This window comes from Egretta garzetta, unplaced genomic scaffold, assembly GCF_000687185.1.
Source record: "Egretta garzetta isolate BGI_Z169 unplaced genomic scaffold, ASM68718v1 scaffold635, whole genome shotgun sequence".
Lineage (NCBI taxonomy): Eukaryota > Metazoa > Chordata > Aves > Pelecaniformes > Ardeidae > Egretta > Egretta garzetta.
Genome location: NW_009259710.1, coordinates 159455 through 181898, shown reverse-complemented (window position 1 = coordinate 181898; position 22444 = coordinate 159455). Strand labels below are relative to the sequence as shown.

The following is a 22444-nucleotide window of genomic DNA, read 5'->3' as shown; positions in this document are numbered from 1 at the left end:
GTGGCCCTCCTCTGGACCCACTCCAACACTTCCATGTCCTTCTTGTGTTGAGGGCTCCAGAGCTGGATGCAGTAGTCCAGGTGAGGTCTCACCAGAGCAGAGCAGAGGGGCAGAATCACCTCCCTCGACCTGCTGGCCACGCTTCTCCCGATGCAGCCCAGAGTACGGTTGGCCTTCTGGGCTGCCAGCGCACATTGCCGGCTCATGTCCAGCTTTTCATCCACCAGCACCCCCAAGTCCTTCTCCACAGGGCTGCTCTCGATCCTTTCTTCCCCCAGCCTGTACTGATACTGGGGGTTGCCCCGACCCAGGTGCAGGACCTTGCACTTGGCCTTGTTGAACCTCATGAGGTTCACACAGGCCCACCTCTCCAGCCTGTCCAGGTCTCTCTGGATAACATCCCGTCCTTCTGGTGTGTCAACCGCACCACTCAGCTTGGTGTCATCTGCAAACTTGCTGAGGGTGCACTCGATCTCGCTGTCTAAGTCATTGATGAAAATATTAAACAGCACCGGTCCCAGTACGGACCCCTGAGGGACACCACCCGTCACTGGTCTCCATCTGGACATCGAGCCGTTGACCACTACCCTCTGGATGTGACCATCCAGCCAGTTCCTTATCTTACATTACCTTACATCCAGCCTGTTCCTTACATTATCTTATGTAAGCCAGAAGGAGAAAAAGGTAACTGTAAAGATAAACATCTCTGTAAAGACATTTAGAACAACAAAAAAATACTTGAAAGACATTCTAAAAGCTTGCTGACACAAAAGAAAATCGTCAAGAAGGAGAAGGAAAAGTACAGACCAGGAAGTAAGTACTGTTCTACTCAATTGAAACATGCTGGAAAGGAAAAGAGAGAGCATTAGACTTCTGAAGATAGGTGTAAGACCAGGCGGATATTTAAGGAATACCAAAAAATATATTATGGGAGAAAGATAAAGACCCTTCAATAAAAAATTAAGTTATATTAAAAGAGGAAATTTCACTGACTAGTTCCTCTATTGGCAACAATACAATCATAAAAGGTGAAGCAAGAGTGGGTTCAATCAAAATAAATTCTGTATTCCATTTTGGTTCACTGACGTTAGCAAATCTGCTGGATGGTTACGCTAATTGAAAGCATCCATTGTTCAGAAAGCAATAACCTAGACTGAATACGAGTGCCAAGAAAAGTAGCTCAACCTTAATGACGCAATGGGACAGTCCCATAAAAAGGTGACTGAAGTGAGAGTTTAAAAAGATTTTAGTCATGATTTCAAAGCACTGAAGTTTATAAAGGAAATACAACATGTTAATTGCCAAGAAGATATTAAAGGCAAAGGATGTGACCATAGTTAATAACCCAGTGTCCTGATGCTAATTCTGGAACCCAGGTAGGTAAAAGTCCCCAGCACAAGATCTTGGGGCTGGGTTCCTATCTTAGCAGCTTCCCATAATGGCAGCGGACTTTCTTTAAGCCAAATGAGACTCAAGTTGACCAGTTATGTCTTCTTTCCCTGGAGACCGCTCCTTTACCAATATAAAAATCCCGTGGACCTTCCCCATCCTAGAAATTCGCCAGTGCAATCAACAGAGGGGCCACCAGTTTTACCATTTGTTTTTGTGAGGCACATGCACACACACATGCAGCATGCAGGTGAATGATTATTTATCAAGTCTATCTGCTTATTCAGTTCTATCCTGGCCACAAAGGGGGCAGGCTTAAAAGAAGACAATTAAAGCACACTAAAGCTATCAACAGAGTACCCAACACAGCAAAGCAACAAGGTAATAGTTACCAAATGTTTTTATTTCTGCCTGTAAGAAGGCATGGATAGGGTATCAGATCATCTACCTTCAATACAACATCGTTATGCTCAACAGACATAACGTGATACACCACAAATGTACAGTGGTGATTGAGGATCTGGCACAATTTTAAACACGTGTCTGGGACACATTCTTGTTTATCACTGCCTGGTAGGTACAGCCCTCTGAACGATCAAATGCAGACCCGAGACAAAAGGAACCGGATGAGAACTTCTAATAGCCACAGCTTTGAAAATCAGATACTTCTATCAACCCAGAAGTAGTTTTTCACACAGTAGAGGCAAAAAAAATTATGTAAGCTACTATCAGACTGCACTTTAGGATTCCCTAAGATGGCAGAACAGCAGACCTAGAATTCCACCAGGAAGAAAACCTTGCACAAAAAGTCACTCTTTAGATTTTCACCAGCTATAAAAACAGCTTGGCATCTGTTTAGCCTTTTTTGTTTTGGTTTTTTTTTTTAAATGCCAACTTCGAAAGAAAATTAGAACTAAGGATATTATTGAAGAAATCTGCAGATGAATACTAAAAAAATAAAACCCTAAAGAAAGGAACATTTACAGAAGTATAACTAAAATGTTTTAAAGTGTGCTCTTTAGAAAAACAGGCAAGTGTTGGTACACTTTGAAATCTGAAAATATAACATCACCTATACAAAGCCCAGCACAAAATACTCCATCTGCCTACAGCTTATTCCTCTGCCTTCAGTTCATTGTGACTTTGTTCTAACACACTGAAATAAAAATATTAGGTTTTTTAATCAAATCTCGATTGTCTCCTCATGCTAGAGGTCTCATTAGAGTATTGTATATGTTTTGATGGGAAAGCTTGTTCAAATCATTACACTGACAAATACCAATTACCTCAAAAAGTTAGAGAGGAAAAGAAGTTGCAAATAAGGATTAGAGGAACGTCTAGCACGTCAGTGTGTTGAGCAAGGCCGGGGGCAACAAACTCCACTTCGGCATTAGAAAAATTAGTACAAAAACTTAGGAAGCAAAACTGTTGACAACCTGAAATTTATCTGCATTAGACAGATGATTCAAATGTCAAGACACAAAACTAAACAGATTCAAGAAAGGAGGTACATTGATTAACTAATTGAGTACAGCGTTTTACAGCAACTACTCAGTATTTAGCAAATTGAAACTGGAGTTTGAAATCAGTATCCACATCAAAAAAAAAGCCTAAAAAACTTACCAAGGATACAGAATTTATAGTCAAAAACAAATGGTAATGCAAAGAAGAAGATAAAGGAGAAGGTAACAATGCTGACAAACATCCTGACCAAAATTTGAAGAAACAAAAAAGCAAAAAAAAAAAGCAGAGAGGGGTGAAATTTTCAGTGATGCTTGTATTAACAAGGAACTGGCTTAACAGGCTCGGTGTTCTGAATAAGGCAAAGAGCCAAAAAGTGAACAGAAAAGAGTCTGTTCATTTACTTACGATATAAACTTTGGGGAAGGTATTTGGAGATATTAAAAGATGTTAATTTATTTGGTACTCTGCAGAACTGCAGTACAAGTCAGAAAAGCAGACACATTACCTGGAAAAATCTTTACTTCTGTGCCACGGAAACAAAGCTTACGTTTTGCACAGATACCCAGGATAAAAGCGGAATTTTAGAAAGGGAAAAGCTATTTCTAGTATTTAAGCCTGGAAAAAGTCAAAGATTTCCCAAATATCTGTAACTACCTTAATACCTTCAGAAGTTATTGATCGCTGAACATGTGAAAAATGTTTTATGGGAAAATGTTACTATGTTAACAATTTCCCCACTGTCAACGTATTGAACACTGTATCACTACACAAATAACCATTTTGGTGCCAATAGCTATTTTTATGCAGATACATGCAAAGACCAACTATCCTTTGAAAATGCCAACCTCCCACTTAAGAACACTCAGATTTGGGAGCTGAATGTAATGCAGTAACAGAAAAAGAAAACAAGCAACAGGCCCAGTTCACTCACAAAATAACAATACAAATAAATATCAAGAAATTAAAGTATTTTAGCCTAGATGGCTGCCGGTAGGGAATAACTCCCTTAGCTTCAGACTTCTATCAGTTTCCCAGTATCCCATTTCCTGTGTTTGCACTAAGCAGTTCAGATTCCAAGAGCAGCAAAGTTCTTAAGGAGTGCTTGAGTCAGCATATAAGGAGGTTACTAACTCACTGAGGCTACTCATGTCTTTCATATTAGACCGCTGTCTAAGTTTCTTGCTGAATCACAGCCATTAATACTACTACTTTCTTCTGATAAATAGGAAATTACTCCCAGAAAATAATTTTTCTTTTAATGTCTAAAAATTTAATTTTGCTTCTGAAATTTTTTATATTTTAAGTTACACAAAAATATAATTAAACATATAATTTATAATAGGTTGTAATGTACAATTATAATACAAATATGTATACTCCAATATAACATTATCAAATACTGGTGTTTAAAATATTTGTATAATTATATAAATTAAATAAAAATGTTATTGCATAGAGCTATTAACTAGTGGAATTAGTGTTAATGGTAGCTTTTGGTTCATAAACATGTCAAAACCCAAGCAAATGGAAAAAAAAAAAACTACAAAAAAAAGCCCACAGAAACAAGGGTGCAGATCTTGCTCTAATAAATAATAAGAAAACCCAGAGCATTTTGTACTGGAAGAGAACACCTAAAAATGCTGCTGTGTGCACAATCACAACACTTACTGTGTCGATTCTTTGTCTGAATCTTTATGTTTTTTCTGTATATTTACCTTATCTTTGATTTTGTCAGCTCTGCTGTCCAAAAGCTGAACTTTGCTTTGCTCCTGGTTGTATTTGCAGCCCCCTGCTCCTGAGGTTATAGCTTTCACTTGTCCTGCAGATGTTGCGATGCTAGTGGATAGTACAGCTGTGTTCATACCAGATACTGCAGTGGTACTGTTCCCATTCAGCGATCCGTTTATACCTGAAGGTGACAGATTGACAAAGTGACACTTAACAAAATCTGAAGTAACTGATACTTTCTTTCAGACGTCCCAGTCGCACTAAGCTAGCTTCCATAAACACCTAACAAGGTACTAGACTGTCCACAGGTTACTCCCACCATATACTAAAAATTTGCCATCCAAGAGTAACTTTGATTTGCTCATGGCATTATTTTAATTAGAACTTGCAGAGCACCCATGATTTAAAGGACAGTGTGCAATCCACATGAAGCCCAAGATATTTTATGAGTTTTGCAATTTGTAAAATGGGGCTGAGGGGGAAGTTGTGGGAATGCTATTTGAAATAACATCTGCACTCAAGCTCACCTACTCATCTGTCAAGACGACCGTCGTTTTCTAAGAAAGCACCCTGACCACACAAACTTTCTACTTTGCAATGCCAGGATTATTATCAGATTGATTCTGAAACACCTATCAGGTCCTAAAACCTACCCAAACGATAAAAACCAAAATATCCTGAGTTGGGAGGGACCCACAAGGATCATCGAGTCCAACTCCTAACTCCACACAGCACAACTCAGAAGTTAGACCATAGATCTAAGAGCATTGTCCAAATGCTTCTTGAACACAGACAGGCTTGGGGCCATGACCACTTCCCTGGCGAGCTTGCTCACCCTCTCAGTGAACAACATTTTCCTAATACCCAACGTAAACTTCCCCTAGCATGGCTTTAAGCCATCCCCTCGCGTCCTGTCTCAGGACACCAGAAAGAAGAGACCAGCACCTCCCTCTCTGCTCCCCCTCCTGAGGAAGCCAGAGACAGCAATGAGGCCGCCCATCAGCCTCCTCTCCTCTCAGCTGGGCAAACCTAGTATCAAACATCAAACGTACATATCTTACACCTTCAAAAGGTGTGAAATACCACTACATAAAACACTGGTTTGAAATGCAAGAAAACATTCTGATGTCATTGGGCTATTTTCAATGAGACCCTGTAGCCGTAGCCCTCCCTTTCTCTGTGTCGTCCGTGTGTCGTCCCCCCCTGCCACCCCCAACCTGATGCCTACTTCTTGCATGCAGAATGGTATTCACTGAAGAAGTGTAAGGCCTCCTAAATCAAATCAGAAAGTTTAGAAGAAAACTTTTCCCTACTGCTCAGTCCCAGACAAACTATCTAAGGAAAAAGAGGGGGAAAAATATGATTAGAAAGAGTATTTCATTATTGCAAGCCCATACCCGTATGTCTCATGCTTAGCTACCAGAATCATTTTTTGTAGAACTGTTTAGGAACGGGAAGAACAACAAGAGGTAAAGCTCAAATTCCACATCTTTCTGCACATGCACAAGTTCAGTAAGATTATTCCCTCTACAACTGTAGCCATTACCTTTTTCTGTATTGCTCCGACTATTTTTTCCTGTAGCTCTTGAGTGGAATGAAATAGAATCGTGATTCTGTGCAGGAGGTGCAAACAGTGGTGGAATTCCCATGAGCGGTGAGAAAAAAGCTGCCCCCGGCCGAGAGTGCGCGTCTGCTGTTCGCCACCATTCTGCACCACAAAGGAAACAAAAACAAACTTCAGTTTGTCGAAGAATATATTTAAATATTTTTGTAAGCACATTGCTATGCATGATCTAGAGCAGATTTACTAAGTCAGGGAGAAAGAATATTTTTACAGACAAATTATATGGCTGTGATAGTACTTTCCGGAATTGTGGTTACGCAATCATCACACCCATGTAATGAAGAAGGACGTTACCTTCCAATGGAAGGGATAAAAAAGATCAAGCACTACTTAGTTTCTTAGAAGACTACAGCAAAAACACCGTTCCTAGGAAACTCAGCCAATATGTTTCTTCCCATCAAAACCATCCTGGACTTAAACCAAGCCTATAGCTGAAGTCTTTTACAAAGTCTGCGGGGTGGGTGAATACAGTTAACTCCCTCTAGTTTAACATTCCTTGCAAGGACGTTTTCCTGGAAAAGGTGCTGGCTGGGGATGTGCCTCTAGGTCTGTGGGTGGACCAAGTGATCCCAAGCACCAGGCTGGGAATACCCTGAACTGGCTGCGTGCAGGGCAAAGACTGGGTGGCTGACCACTGGGAAGGCACTTGGTACAGGGTGTAGGCTACACCGCTGATCCCCAGATGTCCTGAACTTATGTCCTGAGGGGAAAAAATACCACCTGAAATTGCACTGTCTAAACAGATGCTGTGAAGTCCAACTTCAAGCTTAAAAGAACTTTATTAAGAAGTTTTTATATTTTAAAAGCTATCATTAAGTTTTACATATAGTATCTTTTTCTAGTATTGGCACTGTATTGCTACAACACGAAATATCCGAAAACACAAGCAACGCTTACAAAAGGTTTCTAAGTAAAAACGAAAAAAGGTATTCTATTTGCCATGGCAATTTCTCTTAGCAGAAGAGCCGGTCCCTTTAACATGCCGGGATCAGAAACAGAGCAATATCCTTTTGTAAGCAGAACTGCTTGATGTATCTATCTTTAATACACATGAAATATCCCATTTCAGAGATCAACAGGGGCCGACAAAACACGCAATGCACAAACTAACAATGAAATACACAAAATAACAAAGGCATCTTCTGTGCATTTGGTAAATTTTAAAATAGAACTCAAAAACTCAATAACTTCAGGCATTTTTGAGATCTAAAATGAAATGTATGTAAGCTAGTTTTAGAGAACAATTTAAAGAAAATTCTACTCATCGTGATGAAATTATCCATTCCTAGGCACTTCTACATTCAGTCCTTAATGTTATCAAAAGTACAAAATAGAATTCCTAGGAACACCACTAGCTTTGCCTTGTAGAAATTGTGAAACTGCTATTATATTGCTTAAATAATTTTTTTCATGTTTTTAGCTATGGTCCTAGATGAATTACCTTGAATTAAACATGGCTCAATTTCTGAAGTTGATCCAAAAAAAATTCCATTTTGAATGGCTGATATACATTACTCCTAAATCTTTTTCCACAGCAGTTAGTTCTAATCTCACACTATTTATATTTTCAAAGCTCACAACTTCATTTAGAACTCCTAGAACAGTCATTTCCAACCCCATGATCAGACAACAGGAAGTGTTACAATGCTTTGCCTGACTTCTGTCAATAGTCTTCTCAAGAGTCACATCAAGTGACTTCACCAGCCAAGCTTGGATGTGTTAAAGCTGTTTGTAGTCTCCGTTTTGGCAAGACTCTTCTCCTTTTCTTGAATGCCTTAAAGCTTTGCCTTAAAGCCAAATTTCATCCCCAAAAAACCTGCTTTACAGTAGGGTATCTTTTACATAGCTGGACTTCAACAACAGCATCCAAAACGTAAAGGCACTATTAAAACAGACATTTTTTAATCAACTCTCTTAATTCCTTCACTTTTTTTTTTCCTTTTTAAATTAACAGGGTTACCTAATCCGAAAAGAAACAGTCTACAGAAAAGGTCTTCAACCTGTGGCTTTAACAAAGAGAAGAAAGAAAAATAAGTCTGGCGTCTACAACCTTAGCAGCCTGTGGCATGCATTTCCCTTAGAAAAGATTCAGGAGTACACAAATCTGAAATAATTCAAACCCCTGGAATGAGACACTGCATAACACTTTTTTTTCGACAGTCTACATTAAGACCTCTCAGTGCTGGTTTGAGATTTAGTGTTTTAGTTCTTTTCCTTCTTAGTGGATTATCTGAAGTGGAACAGGTTGCCCCAAGACAACGCGCAGTCCCAGTCCTTGGAGGTTTCCAAAACCAGACTGGCTAAGGGCCTGGGCAACACCGCCTGACCCTGTAAATGGATTCGGCTCTTCATACTAGAGGCCTCCTGAAGTCCCCTCCAACCTGAGTTTTCCTATGAACCTACAAACTTACAAGCACTCTTCAGTGTGAACTGAAGACAATATCCCAGTATTTTTATTTTGCAGCCATATTTCAGAAATACGTGTTACTCAATTCCAATCCAACTATTTTAATTACTCTTTTTCATGAATCCAGTTCCTTACCTCATTTTCATGCCACTTCTTCATCTTCTTATTAGCTATAATCTGTGATAACTTCCTAAATCAGGAACTACTTTTCCTTACTTTTTAAATCTACACAAGGCAGCAAACTTTCTCTTTGCATACAGAGGTATGAAAGCAGCAAGAATCAGGACTATCACAAGCACTTCCACATGTGTGTAAGAACAAATTATCTACGAGGTCTATTTAGCAGCTTACACCTCATAGGAAACTTTACATGCAGTTATGACAAATACACCAAAAAAATAAGCAAATATTTAGTAGTAGATAAAAACATTTACTTTAACTACATATTCTGCTTCCAATTTGATTTTTTTAATTTACAGAAGTCTTGCCAGTGTTCTGTACCACTGCAGTACATGATAATTTACATACTTTTTTTTCTTAAATTACTATTGACAGGTATAAGCATAAAGGTAATTTTAAGCTTCTTCCTCGTAATTTGTTAGTGTCCAGAACAAAAATTCTGACCTTCCTTTTGAGACTAGTACAGCTACACCACACTGATGCATTTCCCATTACGACTGAATACAGTGGACATACTGCGAACTCTCATAAACGTCATGTACCTAATTGTCACCATTTCTAGCCAGATCAGGTCATCACTGTAATTTGAACAGCCAATGCAAGGACAAGGTCACACTATCATCATTGAGAGTCTGGGCAAATTAGGGGAGGTCTCCAACAACTGGAGAAAGGCCAATGTTGCGCCCATCTTCAAAAAGGACCAAGAGGACAATCAAAGGAGCTGCAAAATGGCCAGACTTATGCTAGTCCCTGGAAAATAACGCAGAGAGACTTCTATATGAACCCTGTAGGAACACATTCCTGGGCACATGCAGAATGCCTTCTGTGATAAAATTACTGACTTTATGAACAAGAGGCAAACAGTTCATGTCATTAACCTCTAATTAAGCATGGCTTTTGATACTGTCTCCCACAAATACTCCCAAGTTAAGACATTATGGCCTGGATGAGGTGAAAACTAGATAGGTAAGAAAACAGTGAGATGCTCAGAGGATAATGGTTAATGGGCCCTACTCTACCTGGATGCCTGTGAAAATGCAATACTGTGGGGTTTTATCCTGGAACTGACCTATTTGACATCTTTATCAATGACCTGGAGTAGAAAATTGAGTGCTTTCTCCGAGTTTGTGGAAGACATCAAATTCAGGGGACAAGTCAATCCACCTGAGGAAAGGGCTGGTATCCAGGGGGACCCAGACATGCTGAAGGAATGGACTGGCAGGAATCTTGTGAAACTCAACAGGACCAAAAGCAAAGTCCTGCCCCTGGGAACGAATAACCCCTCGGAACAATACAGGCTGGAGACTCACTGGCTGGGGAGCAGCTCTGCAGGGGTTTCGGCGGACATCAAGCCACACATTAGCCAGCAGCGGGCTCTGGCAGCAACAAGTGCCCCAATGGAACAATTTGGCCCTTTGCCCTAGCACAGAAATAGCACCATTTGAGTTTTTTGTAAACACATTTCTTGAAGAGGGGCAGACAATAACCCCGCTTTACTCTCCAGGCATCGTTTGTAGGGGGTGGGCAGTGGAAAGAATTAGCTTGCTGCTACATGACAAATGACAGCAGAGGTGGACTACAGTTCTGAGATTTGTCTCCTACAGGGTGGCTCTAACATGCTTGTTGAACAGATCATTTCAGTGAATTTTACACTGTTCCTCAGACCTCCTTCCAGAAGCACTGAAATTTTTATGTGCAGCAATGAAAATGTCAACAGGTCCAGTCACCGTGCATAGTTAAAACTTTCCAGGGAAGGTGCTGATCCAATTCAGTACCCTCTAGCAACCATTTTTTATTGCGTGTCCTCATGAAGAAACAAAGGCATTACAGAAAACCCGTTCCACCTTCAAGCGTTATCTTCAGTCATGCCATTACGATAAAACTTACACATTTCAGAATGTAAACAATGAGTACATCCCATCGTTATCATGAAAATCAGACTGGGATGATTAAAAGTTGACTAGTTTTTTCTTATTAAAAAAACATCATCCCCTTGCTAGCCTTTTGCCTTAAAAATCAATGTATCAAAAATTTCCTGTCTCCTTCACTCCGCAAAACTGGAATGAACGAACTAACCGAAGATGCAAGGTATTCTGCACCTCCCTGAGAAAGTCATCAGAATAAGCAACACACATTGGACAATTCTATCTGTAGAAACGAGCTGAGCAAAAGGTGATGCAAACCAGCAGAAGAAGCACTAGAAACCCTAGAGGAAAACCTCACCGAGCAGCAGTTAAGCTCTATCATGCCACCTTAGTATTTCTTGATGGAAGAATGTCCATTGTTTAAAAAAAAAAAAAAAATCCCCAAGGAATTAGCTGCAGAAAACTGCAAGATGATTGCAAGTCTTCACATGCTAGGTCACTCTTTACTCTGTGAGTAATCTTATCTAATGTCTAGAAAGTCATTAAGAGTAGTTCTAAATGAGAAAATAAGCCAAATGAGGCAAGAGGGACAATGCTTACACAAATTCCAGATCTGTATACATCTCCTATGCTAAACTCCACTTTTTGAAAAACATGACGGAAAAAGAGACAGGCTATGAGCAGGGTCTATGTTAAAGCGCATAGCCGAGCTGGAGGATATGCTTTCCAACAAAGACTGGTCTGAGATGGAAGGGATGTCTGGCATTCTGAAAGCAGGAAAACCGAGTAAGAGAATCTTGACAAATCTTACACAACAAGTAGTTTCTTGAAAGCTACAGGAATCCCTGAATTTATCTAAACTTTTTTTTTATTAAAAAGAATTGTTTCTGCTTCTTACATCTAAGAGAACTCAGCCAAATTAAAAATAACTACACCAGGCAATTAATTGCTAAGTGTGCACACAGAGTATCTTCCCGTTAAAGCACTTCAAACAATTTGGAACTTCCAGCTGTAGGGCAGGCAGTGCACTGCACCATTCGCCTACGATCTATCGCGTTGTTTCTGACTGTACGCTTATTTTCAGGGCATACAGTGTTCTTTCTTTGTTTAATCAACAGGTACAACTGCCCAGTTTCAACTGGTGCCCCTACTTTTACCTTCAGCATGAGTAATGCCATCTGTAAGGCTGGGAGGTTGGCTGGCAATATGAAGGTAAAGCACAATGGGTCGGACAGAAAAGAACAACAGGGCTAGATGAACTCAACTGTAAAAATGATGGCTAAAATGGAAACATAGATGGGGTTGCGCATACTTTAAACAGTAAGGAGAATGAATCTAATGCAGAAAGGACAAGAAGTGAAAAGGAAAATGAGAAGGGGAAGTGACCAGAAAGAAGTAAAAAGAGAAGTTTATTTGAGCTGCGACACACCTGGAAGGGTGGGGAAGGGCAGCATGGAAGAGACAGGCACGGTACAGCAAGTCAGCATGTGGTTTTGTATGTTAGGGCAAGGCCAAGAATTTATAATAAAACAGATGAGAGACAAAACCCAAAGGGATGACCAGAAATTTTGTAATGTTGGTAAAGGAAATTTCATAGGAGTTTCAGAGCTAAATTTCAACTTTTGAGATAGCCTGAACATGAGGATGCAAGAAAAACTCCAAGACTGTAAAAGCATACAAAACCAGAAGAACAGAATGGTTGCTAATGGAGAGAAAAAGCAGGAAAATACCAATCTCAAAGAACAGAAAGTTAATCTGCACCATGTTTGTGCCAATATAAAGAGCAGCACACCAAAAAAAGACAGCATCAGAAGACCAAGCATTCCCATTTTCCAAGAAACCAACTTTACCACTAAAGGCCTCTGCAAACTGACCACACTTTTGGGTGACTTTGTACACAGAAAACATTATTTGAGCTTGTTTGTCAATACTATTCCTCCTTCCTCCTATGATTGTTTTAGTGTATGTGACGGATAATTTTGGAATGATCTCCTGACTGCAGTATCTCACCACCTCAGGTGTTATGAACGCGGGGGCATTCACTAGGATTTCTCATTTATTAGCAATTACAAGGCAACATAATGGCCATATTACATACACTGTGCAGGGAAATTCCTCTTACTTATTACAAATTCTGGTTCAGGTCCTTTTTTTTTTCCTTTTTCTTTCTCCTCCAAAACAAGGATCATTTGCACTTAATTCCACTGATGCTAGAGGTGATGTGTATTTCGTTATACTTTCAGCCTGAGTTTAAAAACATTGTATTTCAGTTCTATGTTTGCTGAACTTAGTTCAAATGTCTTGAACTTCAGTTAGCAAGTTATCACATTGAAAAAAAAAAAACAAACCAAAAAACAAAGCCACAACCCAAACCTCATTTATGTACCTTGTTCCACAACTGATGCCCATACTCAAGTAGTAATATTAAATGTTAGCAGCCATCTGCTACACAGCTCAGTTAGGAAACATCACAATACTCCTTTTGTGTTGTGGTTTTTTGTTTGGTTTTTTTTTTTAAAATCAGTAACAACACTTCCTTCCCTCTCGCAGACCACCGTAGCGATTGTTAAAGGTGCTGATGAGCAGCAATGCATTACAACATTTCGTAATACTTTGAAGACAGGTCAAGTTAAAACATCCTTTGAGCTTGTTAAGTTTATCAATTTTCTTTGTCACACGCAAACAAAGGAGTAGGTGACTTTGTACTATATTATATGTTATTATGGCCTTTTAAAAAAAATACGGTGCGCTACCTAAGCCATCATCTAATGTGTCCAGAAAAGAGAAGCCAAGTTTTTTTAAATATGCATTTAGAAACATGGAAGAAATAAAACATAAAGGGAAAATAGAAGCAAAGTCCTGTAACAATAAAGTGAACTGTAATGACATTTTCCCTCTTATTTAATGAAAACATTAACTGCCTGTCTAGCAATTAATTCTAGTATTTCCTTAGTTTTCCTACCTTAGTGTTTGCTCTTCAAGTTACTAACTTACTGTAGACATGCTCTGCATAGCAAAATTTCACATTACACTGCACTCCTTAACATTCTTGACTTACTTCAAATAGGTTAAATATTTTTGAGCACAGCGTTTCAAAGTCTACTAACCACTACACAGATAAATGATTGAAAGCATTACTCCAAAGGGCAACATACATTTCAACAGCGCTGGTCTCTTAGTAACAAGGAACGATAACTGTGAATGCCTTTGTTAATATTAATGAACTTCACAGTGCAATATAAGGTTTTCAAAAGAGCTAAAAAGGAATAAATACTTAAATAATGCCTTAAAATACAAAGCATCAGTGCACCAACCAGCAGAAATACAAAAACAAAGTGGTATTTCTAACAATGCTAAGCGCATTCCAATATACACAGCAAATCTAGATAACTGCTTAGGGTAACAGAAGTTTCTGTGTATTTTCCTCCTTTCTGTGTTGTTCTTTCATCATTATAGTGCTAGCAAAGTTTCCCTTCTACATGCCTGCCAACACCAGTAAGTCTTCCAAGCTCCCTGTATGCATGACTCCAACCTGCTTGTACGCCTGATTTCATAATACTGCTGAATGTCCCTCAGTGTGAAGAGCTGGAAAGCATGGGAAAGGCTGGAAATGGTTTATTTATACATAAGCAGCAATCATCCACTCTTATTGTTGGTTTAAAAACCAAAATCCCTCAATTGGATAGAGAAACATCAGAAATACCTGATAATTGGAAGGAAGAGCAAAGCACACCAGCTATCTCATTAAAGCACTTCAAAAAACAAAACAAAAATCTCTTTTTAATAAAGTCAGAATATTCTCTCACATGAGCAAACACATAGGTAACAAACAAATGCATTTGCCAGGACTCCATCTTTAACTTCCCTTCATAGGTTAAAAGAAGCCAGTCTTGGAGTAATTTTCTAAAAAAAGAAAAGGAAATTTTCCAAAGGTATTGATAAAACCGCACTCTGCTGAGAAAGCTGATATATAATTTAGGCACAAGCACTGCAGATCATTAACTGTGAGGAGTAAGAATACAAGGAACATACACAGAGCACTGACCTATTAGGCCATATTTTCAAAAATATCAATCACATGGCAACTCTCCGTGAGTAAGAACTACTCGGTGCTTGATCTGGTTTTAAACAAAATTATCTAGGTGCTCGGATGCAATGGTTTCCTTTACTCTCTAACATCCAAAAAATCAATGCACTGAAATGGTTTTTCTTTCAGTGTTCTTTCTACCAAGTCCTCTCCTTACAAATAAAGGCAAAATTCTATGTCCAGACACTACTCACAGCCATCATTCATCTGTGCAGTCCTTACAGCAAATATCAGATGTGACAGAATTTTAAAACATGGAAGTACAGGAGTTATGCCTACTACAGTACTTTCGCTCCCCGCCCCTCCTTTTTTCCTCCATATTTTTGCTTTTATGTTATTCAGCAACATTGAAAAAAGAGTGTTTCATCTTATCTTTAAATCTGGCATATTATACTTATAAGTCTTGTGCCTAAAAACCAGGGTTAAGCCTGAACCTGGATCCCACCACACTGTGCAGTCCGCACACGGAGACAGAAATCGCCCTCTGGCCTGTAAAGGTAATAACATGAAGCAGGTAGGTACCGTGTTTAAAGAATTACTGATAATAATGAAAATAGAGACTGCCTCTTAACGATACGTATGTAAGACACTAAAATTAAGATGTACTGGCCATCTTAATATTGATTTCCAAAAACTGAGAACTTTTGATGATGACTGTGTAATATGATGGGTGCTCTGTTATTATCGGAACTGGAAATTGTACTCTACTGTCGTCCACATCCTCACACTAAGCATCTGCATGGCTTTAACTATTGCCATCACATTCGTCCTCACCATTTGAAATTGTTGTAGATTCCACAAACTGTAAATCACCACTTCCTTTTTACATATCCATTTCCATTTTGCTGTTGTCACTTAGCACTCAGAATTCTTAAAATCTCCACAAGTCAATAAATACCTACAAGCCTCAGGTGAAAATTCTGACAAAAGCAAGGACCATAAAAAACACTTAGCACAAAAGAAATCTGTTTATCCAGTTTTACATTTTAGGCAGTAAATCTGATCTTTTTCACCTTTTATTTCAGGAGCCACAATGTCATTTTTATGTAAAGACTGAGACACAAAAAAACAGCTGGTGTTAAAAGAAAAAAAAGTGTGTTACTGTAAGTTGGAAAATCAAGTGAAAAATTACAGGCCTTCAAATTAAAACAATCCTGTAACTTTGGGCATTTATGTCCACAATTTTAAAATTCTTCTAGGTCTCATTTAAGAAGAAATACTGTACTCCAAAAAGACTGAAGAGTTTTGCTTTGATAGAAGCACCTTCTGGCTATTGGGTTTTTGGTTTGGTTTTGTTTTGGTTTTTTAATTTTCATTTTATAAAAAATTAATGAACAACTGTTTTTAAAATTAAAGAAACCTTTAGGTCTGATAGTATCAAAACAGTAAGACTTGATTGTTCAACTTTGAACAGTTTCGCACACTGGTATTATTGCTCCTCATAAAGACAACACACCGAATTATGGTATCATTTGCTCATGTGAGAGAAGACAGTTGATTTATATTCTTCTGAAGTTACTAACATTCTCTTGAGGATGAATTTAAGCCTCTTTCCAGAGTAAATTTTCTTTTCCAATGCACCTTCTTATTTTCAGCAATAGGTGGATAAGAAGAGCAAGTAAAGTATCTGTTTACTTGACTGGAATGCTTCAACTATTCAGGAACCAGTGCTGTATTAAGCAATTAAACTAACAGTATGCAATATAATCCATGATGTTTTCACACAGGTGCTTTGTCTATCTGACCTGGGAATATGCCAAAATAATTTATTTGTAGTGTAATCTCCCTGGCAAAGTATAAAGACTCCCAGTTCTAACTCACCATGCATCGTGGGGACCTGACAGGGTATGCAATCAAGTTTATCGCAGACACTACTTAATAGACTATTGATTGCTACAAAGAAAATAAATAAATGAATTGGGAAAAAAACAACCTCTCTAATCTAATGTATAGATTAAGATGCCTTTACCTTCTCTTAGTAAGAACAATTGTTCATTCTTAAATAATTAGTTTATTAGATGCTAGAGAAATTAATTTTTAAATGTGAAGATAATTATCAGATTGAGATTGACAGACACTGGTCCTTTTTTTTAAAAAAAAAATCACAGAAGTTAGTAACATCTCAATTTAGGAACAGGCTAAGAGACTTGAATCTTGACTACAGAATCTCTTGTAAATTCAAGAAAGTTTTGGCTCAACAAAATTGCCATTCCAGCCATAGGTCATTCATGGGAAAAGTCTTTGGCTGGCTGACAGCATAAACACGTCTGTAACGTTTCTCTAAGACAGTGTACACCTTTTCTGAGTGGATGCAACAGTAACCACAGTGTACTGTGTCAGGCAGAGAAACGGATATACTCATAAATAAAACTGATGGGACAGTACTGACAGTAAACTACATTCCAGCTTGTTTTTAGAACTACAAAGTATCCTTGAGAAAATACGTATGTTCTTAAACATCGGATCCAGCCAGGCAAAGGACCTGACCATTACAAAAAAACTAACAGGAAACAGCCCATTTACTATCAGTCTTTAGACCTATTCGCTATCAGGCAGAAATGAAACTTTTTTTTTTAAAAATAAAAGTTGACATAGAAATTTTTAAAACTACTTAAGACAAAAGGACTACCTGGATTTTCTAATGAGGAAGGAAACTGACAGCTTTGTATCTTTATTACATTATGAGCCTGCTTTAGTCTTACTGCATTTTGCTAGACCAAATATATATCCTGTATATACAAGCAATGTTACAGGAAACACAAAACTACATGCTGTAATATCTACAAAGCAAAGGCAGCAAGGGGAGATAAATGAGTAACGTAAATCCTCAGTTTGGGACTACATTTATAGCCATCTGTAAATGAACTCCTATGACATTCTGGGAACCACCACAGAGAACCATTTCAAATGGCATGGGCTCACAAACATAGTCACAAACATTTTTTTGGAGTTGAATTTGTAGTGGGGTACTGAAAAATAAAACAAATTAGTTATTTTCTCTGGATCAGTTTTAGTTAAGAACTTTTCTGGCTGATTTTAGCGTAATTAAAATAAATAGTTGAGACATAATTCTACGTACAGAAACATTCTGGTTTCTATTTTTCTTCCCACAGAAGCTGCAAATGAAGGCTGCAGTAGGGCACTTAGAATCTACTGGTTCTGTACTATCAGGGCAGAAGCGCTTCGCAGTTTGGAGAATACACGCTTGCTCACTCTATGCCAAGAACAAGTTTATTCTGAAAGCAATGGATTACCATAAATTTAAGCTGAAAAATTCCTATTTACCATATATTTTATAAGAATCAATAGTACTCAGGCTAACAGAAAGAAACACCAGGGAAGAGTTATTTACCATTTCTTGTTCTGTTGATGACAATACGCATCATTCAGTTGAAATACAAGTTTCATTCACAAAAATGAGATTCTTGCATGAAGAAATCTTCCCTGTAAGTTTCTGATGCAAGCCAAGATGTTTCTTTCTAGTCAAGACTACCTAAGACTATGACATTTTGAAACTCACCTTTTCAATCTCAAGTTCCATTAGAAGAAACTATTCATCCAGATACAAAAATACAGTAGGGGTTGGGCTTGAATACTGAGAACATGATATATATTCAAGAAGTTGATCATTAGATGTGAATCTGAAAGTGGCACAGTTTGCTAGATCAATCCTTAAGTTGACCCTCTCTTCTGAGACAACTTTGCAAACTGAAAATTTCTTTCACATTTGAAATAGGCAATTTTAAATTAATTTCATTCCCTCGATAAACAAGTACTATATAAAACGTCTTCACATCTTATGTCACTTAGCAAAAAAACTCACACATCTTTCTTCGATGTATCTGTGCAACCTTACTATATTTGGTTTGTAATAATAATTACAAGTGTTGACAAACACTACAGTCAGATTGCAATATATAATTGAGTCATTTTTACCGCATGTGTTGATTGCAGAACTCAGTGACGCAGCTCCAGTGGAAAGGCCACCTTTCGATACTGCTGAAGCTACCGATGGTGTAGAAGATGCTGGAGTCGAAGCAGCTGCAGTAGAGGAGACCGACGATGACGTTAACCGCTCTCCAGACTCCATATCTGTAAGAGAGAAGATAAACGTCTGTCTTCTATGGCAGGAAATGAAATCACAAGGGGACTGCAGGAACGTCTGTGCTGACCATGTCTCAGGATCTGCACTTGATTCTTTAGTGGTTCCTACGAAACCTTTGCGTGAGAGGTACACCACACGAACGGCACTCACTCATCGGGGGAACCCAGCAAAACCGCAGCGGTGAGGACATCAGGCAGTGCTACCAAGAGCTACATCACGTTTCAACTTGAAGGCCAACAGCCTCACCTGGGACCACCACACCCTCTGCTCAGGAGCTCCGTTTCGGCTCAGGCTGGCACCTTCAGCCCTTGCCCAAAGCAGGTCATGGCTCTGCAGCCTGGTCTGTGCCTCCTGACCACATCCCACGTCTCATCTCACAGCTTCCCACCAGGCCTGCACCAGCTCCTATCTCCTGCTACTCCTGATCAGGCTACCGGATGGACCCTGGGCCTGGCAGACACCTTTACTTTGTCTGGACCCGGTGGCCAGCGTGGTGCTGAGATCCTGTCGGACTGTGCTGGGGTGCCAGCTTGTCCCGCCGTGCAGGGCAGCCCTGCTCTTGCTGCTCCCTGGCAGACCCCACATTTAAAGAACCTGTAACGCATGCGAAAAAGTCCATACCTAGTCTCTTAATTTAAGGAAAGACTCGGCAATTACAGTGAAATGGTATAAATGTAAGAACTCCTGTAAGTTGCTAGTTGGTTTTTTTTTTCCTGGTAAGGTTTTCATAGGAAAGACGGCATTTTTATTTGTGCCATGAATTGCCTAAATCAAAAGTTACCAGACCTATTTCACTAAACAAGCAAGTGTATTTTAAGAAAAACACACAGTAAAATTATTATTAAAAATACCACTTGTTGAGAAGTAGTTTCTCAAACACTTAAAAACTGCAGCCAATACAGAAGATGGCTAGGCCCCGTGGTAGCCGTCAGGCTATCCGGTTCCGTCTGCCAGAACCGCAGTCGACAGCGAGTCGGGGCAGAGGAGAAATAAGGTGGGGAAGGAATCTTTTCCGAGTCCCTTCGTTATTCCAAAGGCAGCGAGGCAGCCCAGTTACCTCCTAGCAGGGAAGCTCCTGAGAAACGGGATCCCACCCTGGAGTCTCCTCCAGCTGCAGAGGCCAGGCCCTTTCTCAGGCCCATCCCTGGGAACGTGAGGAGGCCGAGTACTGAGAGTCAAACAGTTGCTGTAAAATCTCGCTCCCAGCCTTCGTAAAACAGAATGGCAAGCACGCAAGAGACGCGCTTTTCCAAATTCTGTTTTCATCAATTTAGAAAAGGGATGCGTTACACAGCACTTCTGATCCCAAGTTAAGTTGAGCAGTGACTTCCCAAATACTCGTCTGGAAAGCCAGCACAAAAGCGGCTGCCTGCGTCTCCAGAAAGAGGGTTCCTCTCAGTCAGTAAAAGTGACTCTTAAAATGCCAAAGAAAATACGAAAGAAAAGTCACAGACACACACACAAAATACCTGGAAGATAGGCTCTGCCCATTTGAACTAAACCATCCGCCCTTACCACTGGTGACTTCCATGCGTGGCCATCGGCAGGTACCAGACGAAGCCCCCAGACCTCGCTCGCTGGCGGAACAGAAGCGAAATCCCCGCTGGCGAGGGAGCCGCAGCGCATCGTATGAACTGCCCGCCCTGCACACAAACCCCAACCAACCCCCCTGCCGAGAACAGCGCCAAAACACTTCACTGCTTTTATTCTTTACAGCCCAATTTCTCACATGTAATTTTCACATATGCAGAAGAAAATTATGGATTTTCTGCAAATACAGACAAATCAACTGCTTATACTGATATGGAACACAGAAGTACCTACTGCCATACTGCACAGGAGGGCTGTGAACTTTTCCTTCAGAACCACAGTAGAAATCATGAAAACCATTTCCTTCCGAGAATTTATCAAGGCAAAAATATTATTAAATGTTTAAAATTTTTCATTCAGGACTCCTAAATACACACTTTTCTCCAATTAAACATTTGTATCCACAGTTAAAGAATACCTCACTGATTTTCAGTAATCTGTGACTACAATTCAGCTAAACTGCTACTCAGTGGAAGCAGGCCACTGAAAAATACTGTATATCCTGCAGGCTTTAAATGTTATATTATGTCCATTAAATTTTATAATCGTTCCTAAGGATAATAATTAATAGAAATCCCTTTCATAAGGGATTTGTATCTACACACTTAAGTCTGTAGCACTTGCAAACACGTGCATTATTTCATGCTACAAAAAAATTACTATCTTTAGTATATATATAGATCAGTATACGAATTCATTCACATAAATGAATATAACAAAGCAATTTTTAGACACTGTCAATGATTGAACTTAGGTGAGGCCAATAGGCAGTTCTTGTACAAAACCCCATGGTTTTGTTATATTTTGGTGTTCATTGCTTAAAGTATGGCCCCAGTGAATTTCCTGTCTATACGGATGGAATGAGGGAAATCAGAAACACATCGCAATGGTATTAGTACAGTAAGGACTTGTAAAAGGGAAGGTAAGTTTTAATGCACTGTAAAACTTTGTATCTTACTTATGTTTCCTGACAAAAGCATCCAGAACTCTCCAATCTCTCAAAAAAATTGCTGTTGTGTGTAATAATACAGCATTAAAGTAAGACTTTACCACCTAGTGTATTTTATAAATATGCACAGTTAAGAACCACCTATAAGCAACCCGTATTTGTGTCATAAACGGGAAGATATTCTTGGTAAATCCATATTTTTTTTAAATACAGAAATGTAAATTTAGCTATACTTGCAAGCTTTTAACCAACGTAAGCCATCTGTTTGAACTGGTAACACAGCATCAAAGAAGAGCTGGGAGAAGAGCAATAAACTGGCCTTTTACGGCTCCCCTTCTTCCCCCCCCCCCGCCCACTCTTTTTGTGTCAGTTTGCGGAGGGGCTGGGTTTTGCATTTCCAACCTTTAATTCAGCTGCTTGTTTAAAGTCAGTAATAGAAAACCGGAATATTGGTATTTCTGAATTATTTCGAACTGTAGAAATTATATTCTTTTCCTAGACACACACATACTTTTTCTTTCAAACTAAGTCAACCCTTAATTATGTTTAGTTAGTTTATTACTCTAACCACAGCAGATGGCTGACTCCAAAAGAGATAATCCCCAAAACAGTCATTAGTCAGGATCAGCAATAATTACACTGTAGACCTAATGCGTTCTGTGACTAAAAAAGTCCATACCAGTTACAGCAGATCCATATTATTTTTAACCTCAGGTATAAATTAGGCATTTGTTCCATTTGAGTGTATTTTAGCAGTCAATACTTATGAACTTTCGTGACTGCTTTTAAACTCTCATGTTTGTGAAAGAGAAACTGAGTAAGTAAAACTAGGAAAACAAAAAAGACATTTTCTTTATTTTCCAGGTGTAATAATTTGTGTCAGTTCCTCTCATTTTGAACTTTGCCTGAAATTCCCATTATTTTCCCAAAATTTTCCATAGTGAATAATAATAACAAATGCAACCAAACCCAATGAAAACAGAAAGCAATCTCTCATTGAAAAGGAACAAAGAGGGGAAGTATGTGCAGCTTTACACAAGCAAAATGTTTGGGGGG

General features: G+C 39.1%; 1 protein-coding gene across 4 annotated transcripts in view; it reads right to left on the bottom strand.

Annotated features, from left to right (window-relative positions):
* BAZ2B (bromodomain adjacent to zinc finger domain 2B) overlaps positions 1-22444 on the bottom strand; it is a 125090-nt gene that overhangs the window by 60992 nt on the left and 41654 nt on the right. For all 4 annotated transcript variants that reach the window (XM_035894450.1, XM_035894451.1, XM_035894453.1 and 1 more), the window contains exons 2-4: positions 18681-18836; positions 6128-6289; positions 4569-4762 (exon numbers count right to left, since the gene is read on the bottom strand). In XM_035894450.1, coding sequence (XP_035750343.1) covers positions 4569-4762; positions 6128-6289; positions 18681-18834 — 510 coding nt within the window. In that variant the 5' untranslated portion in view covers positions 18835-18836. The remainder of the gene's footprint in view (positions 1-4568; positions 4763-6127; positions 6290-18680; positions 18837-22444) is intronic.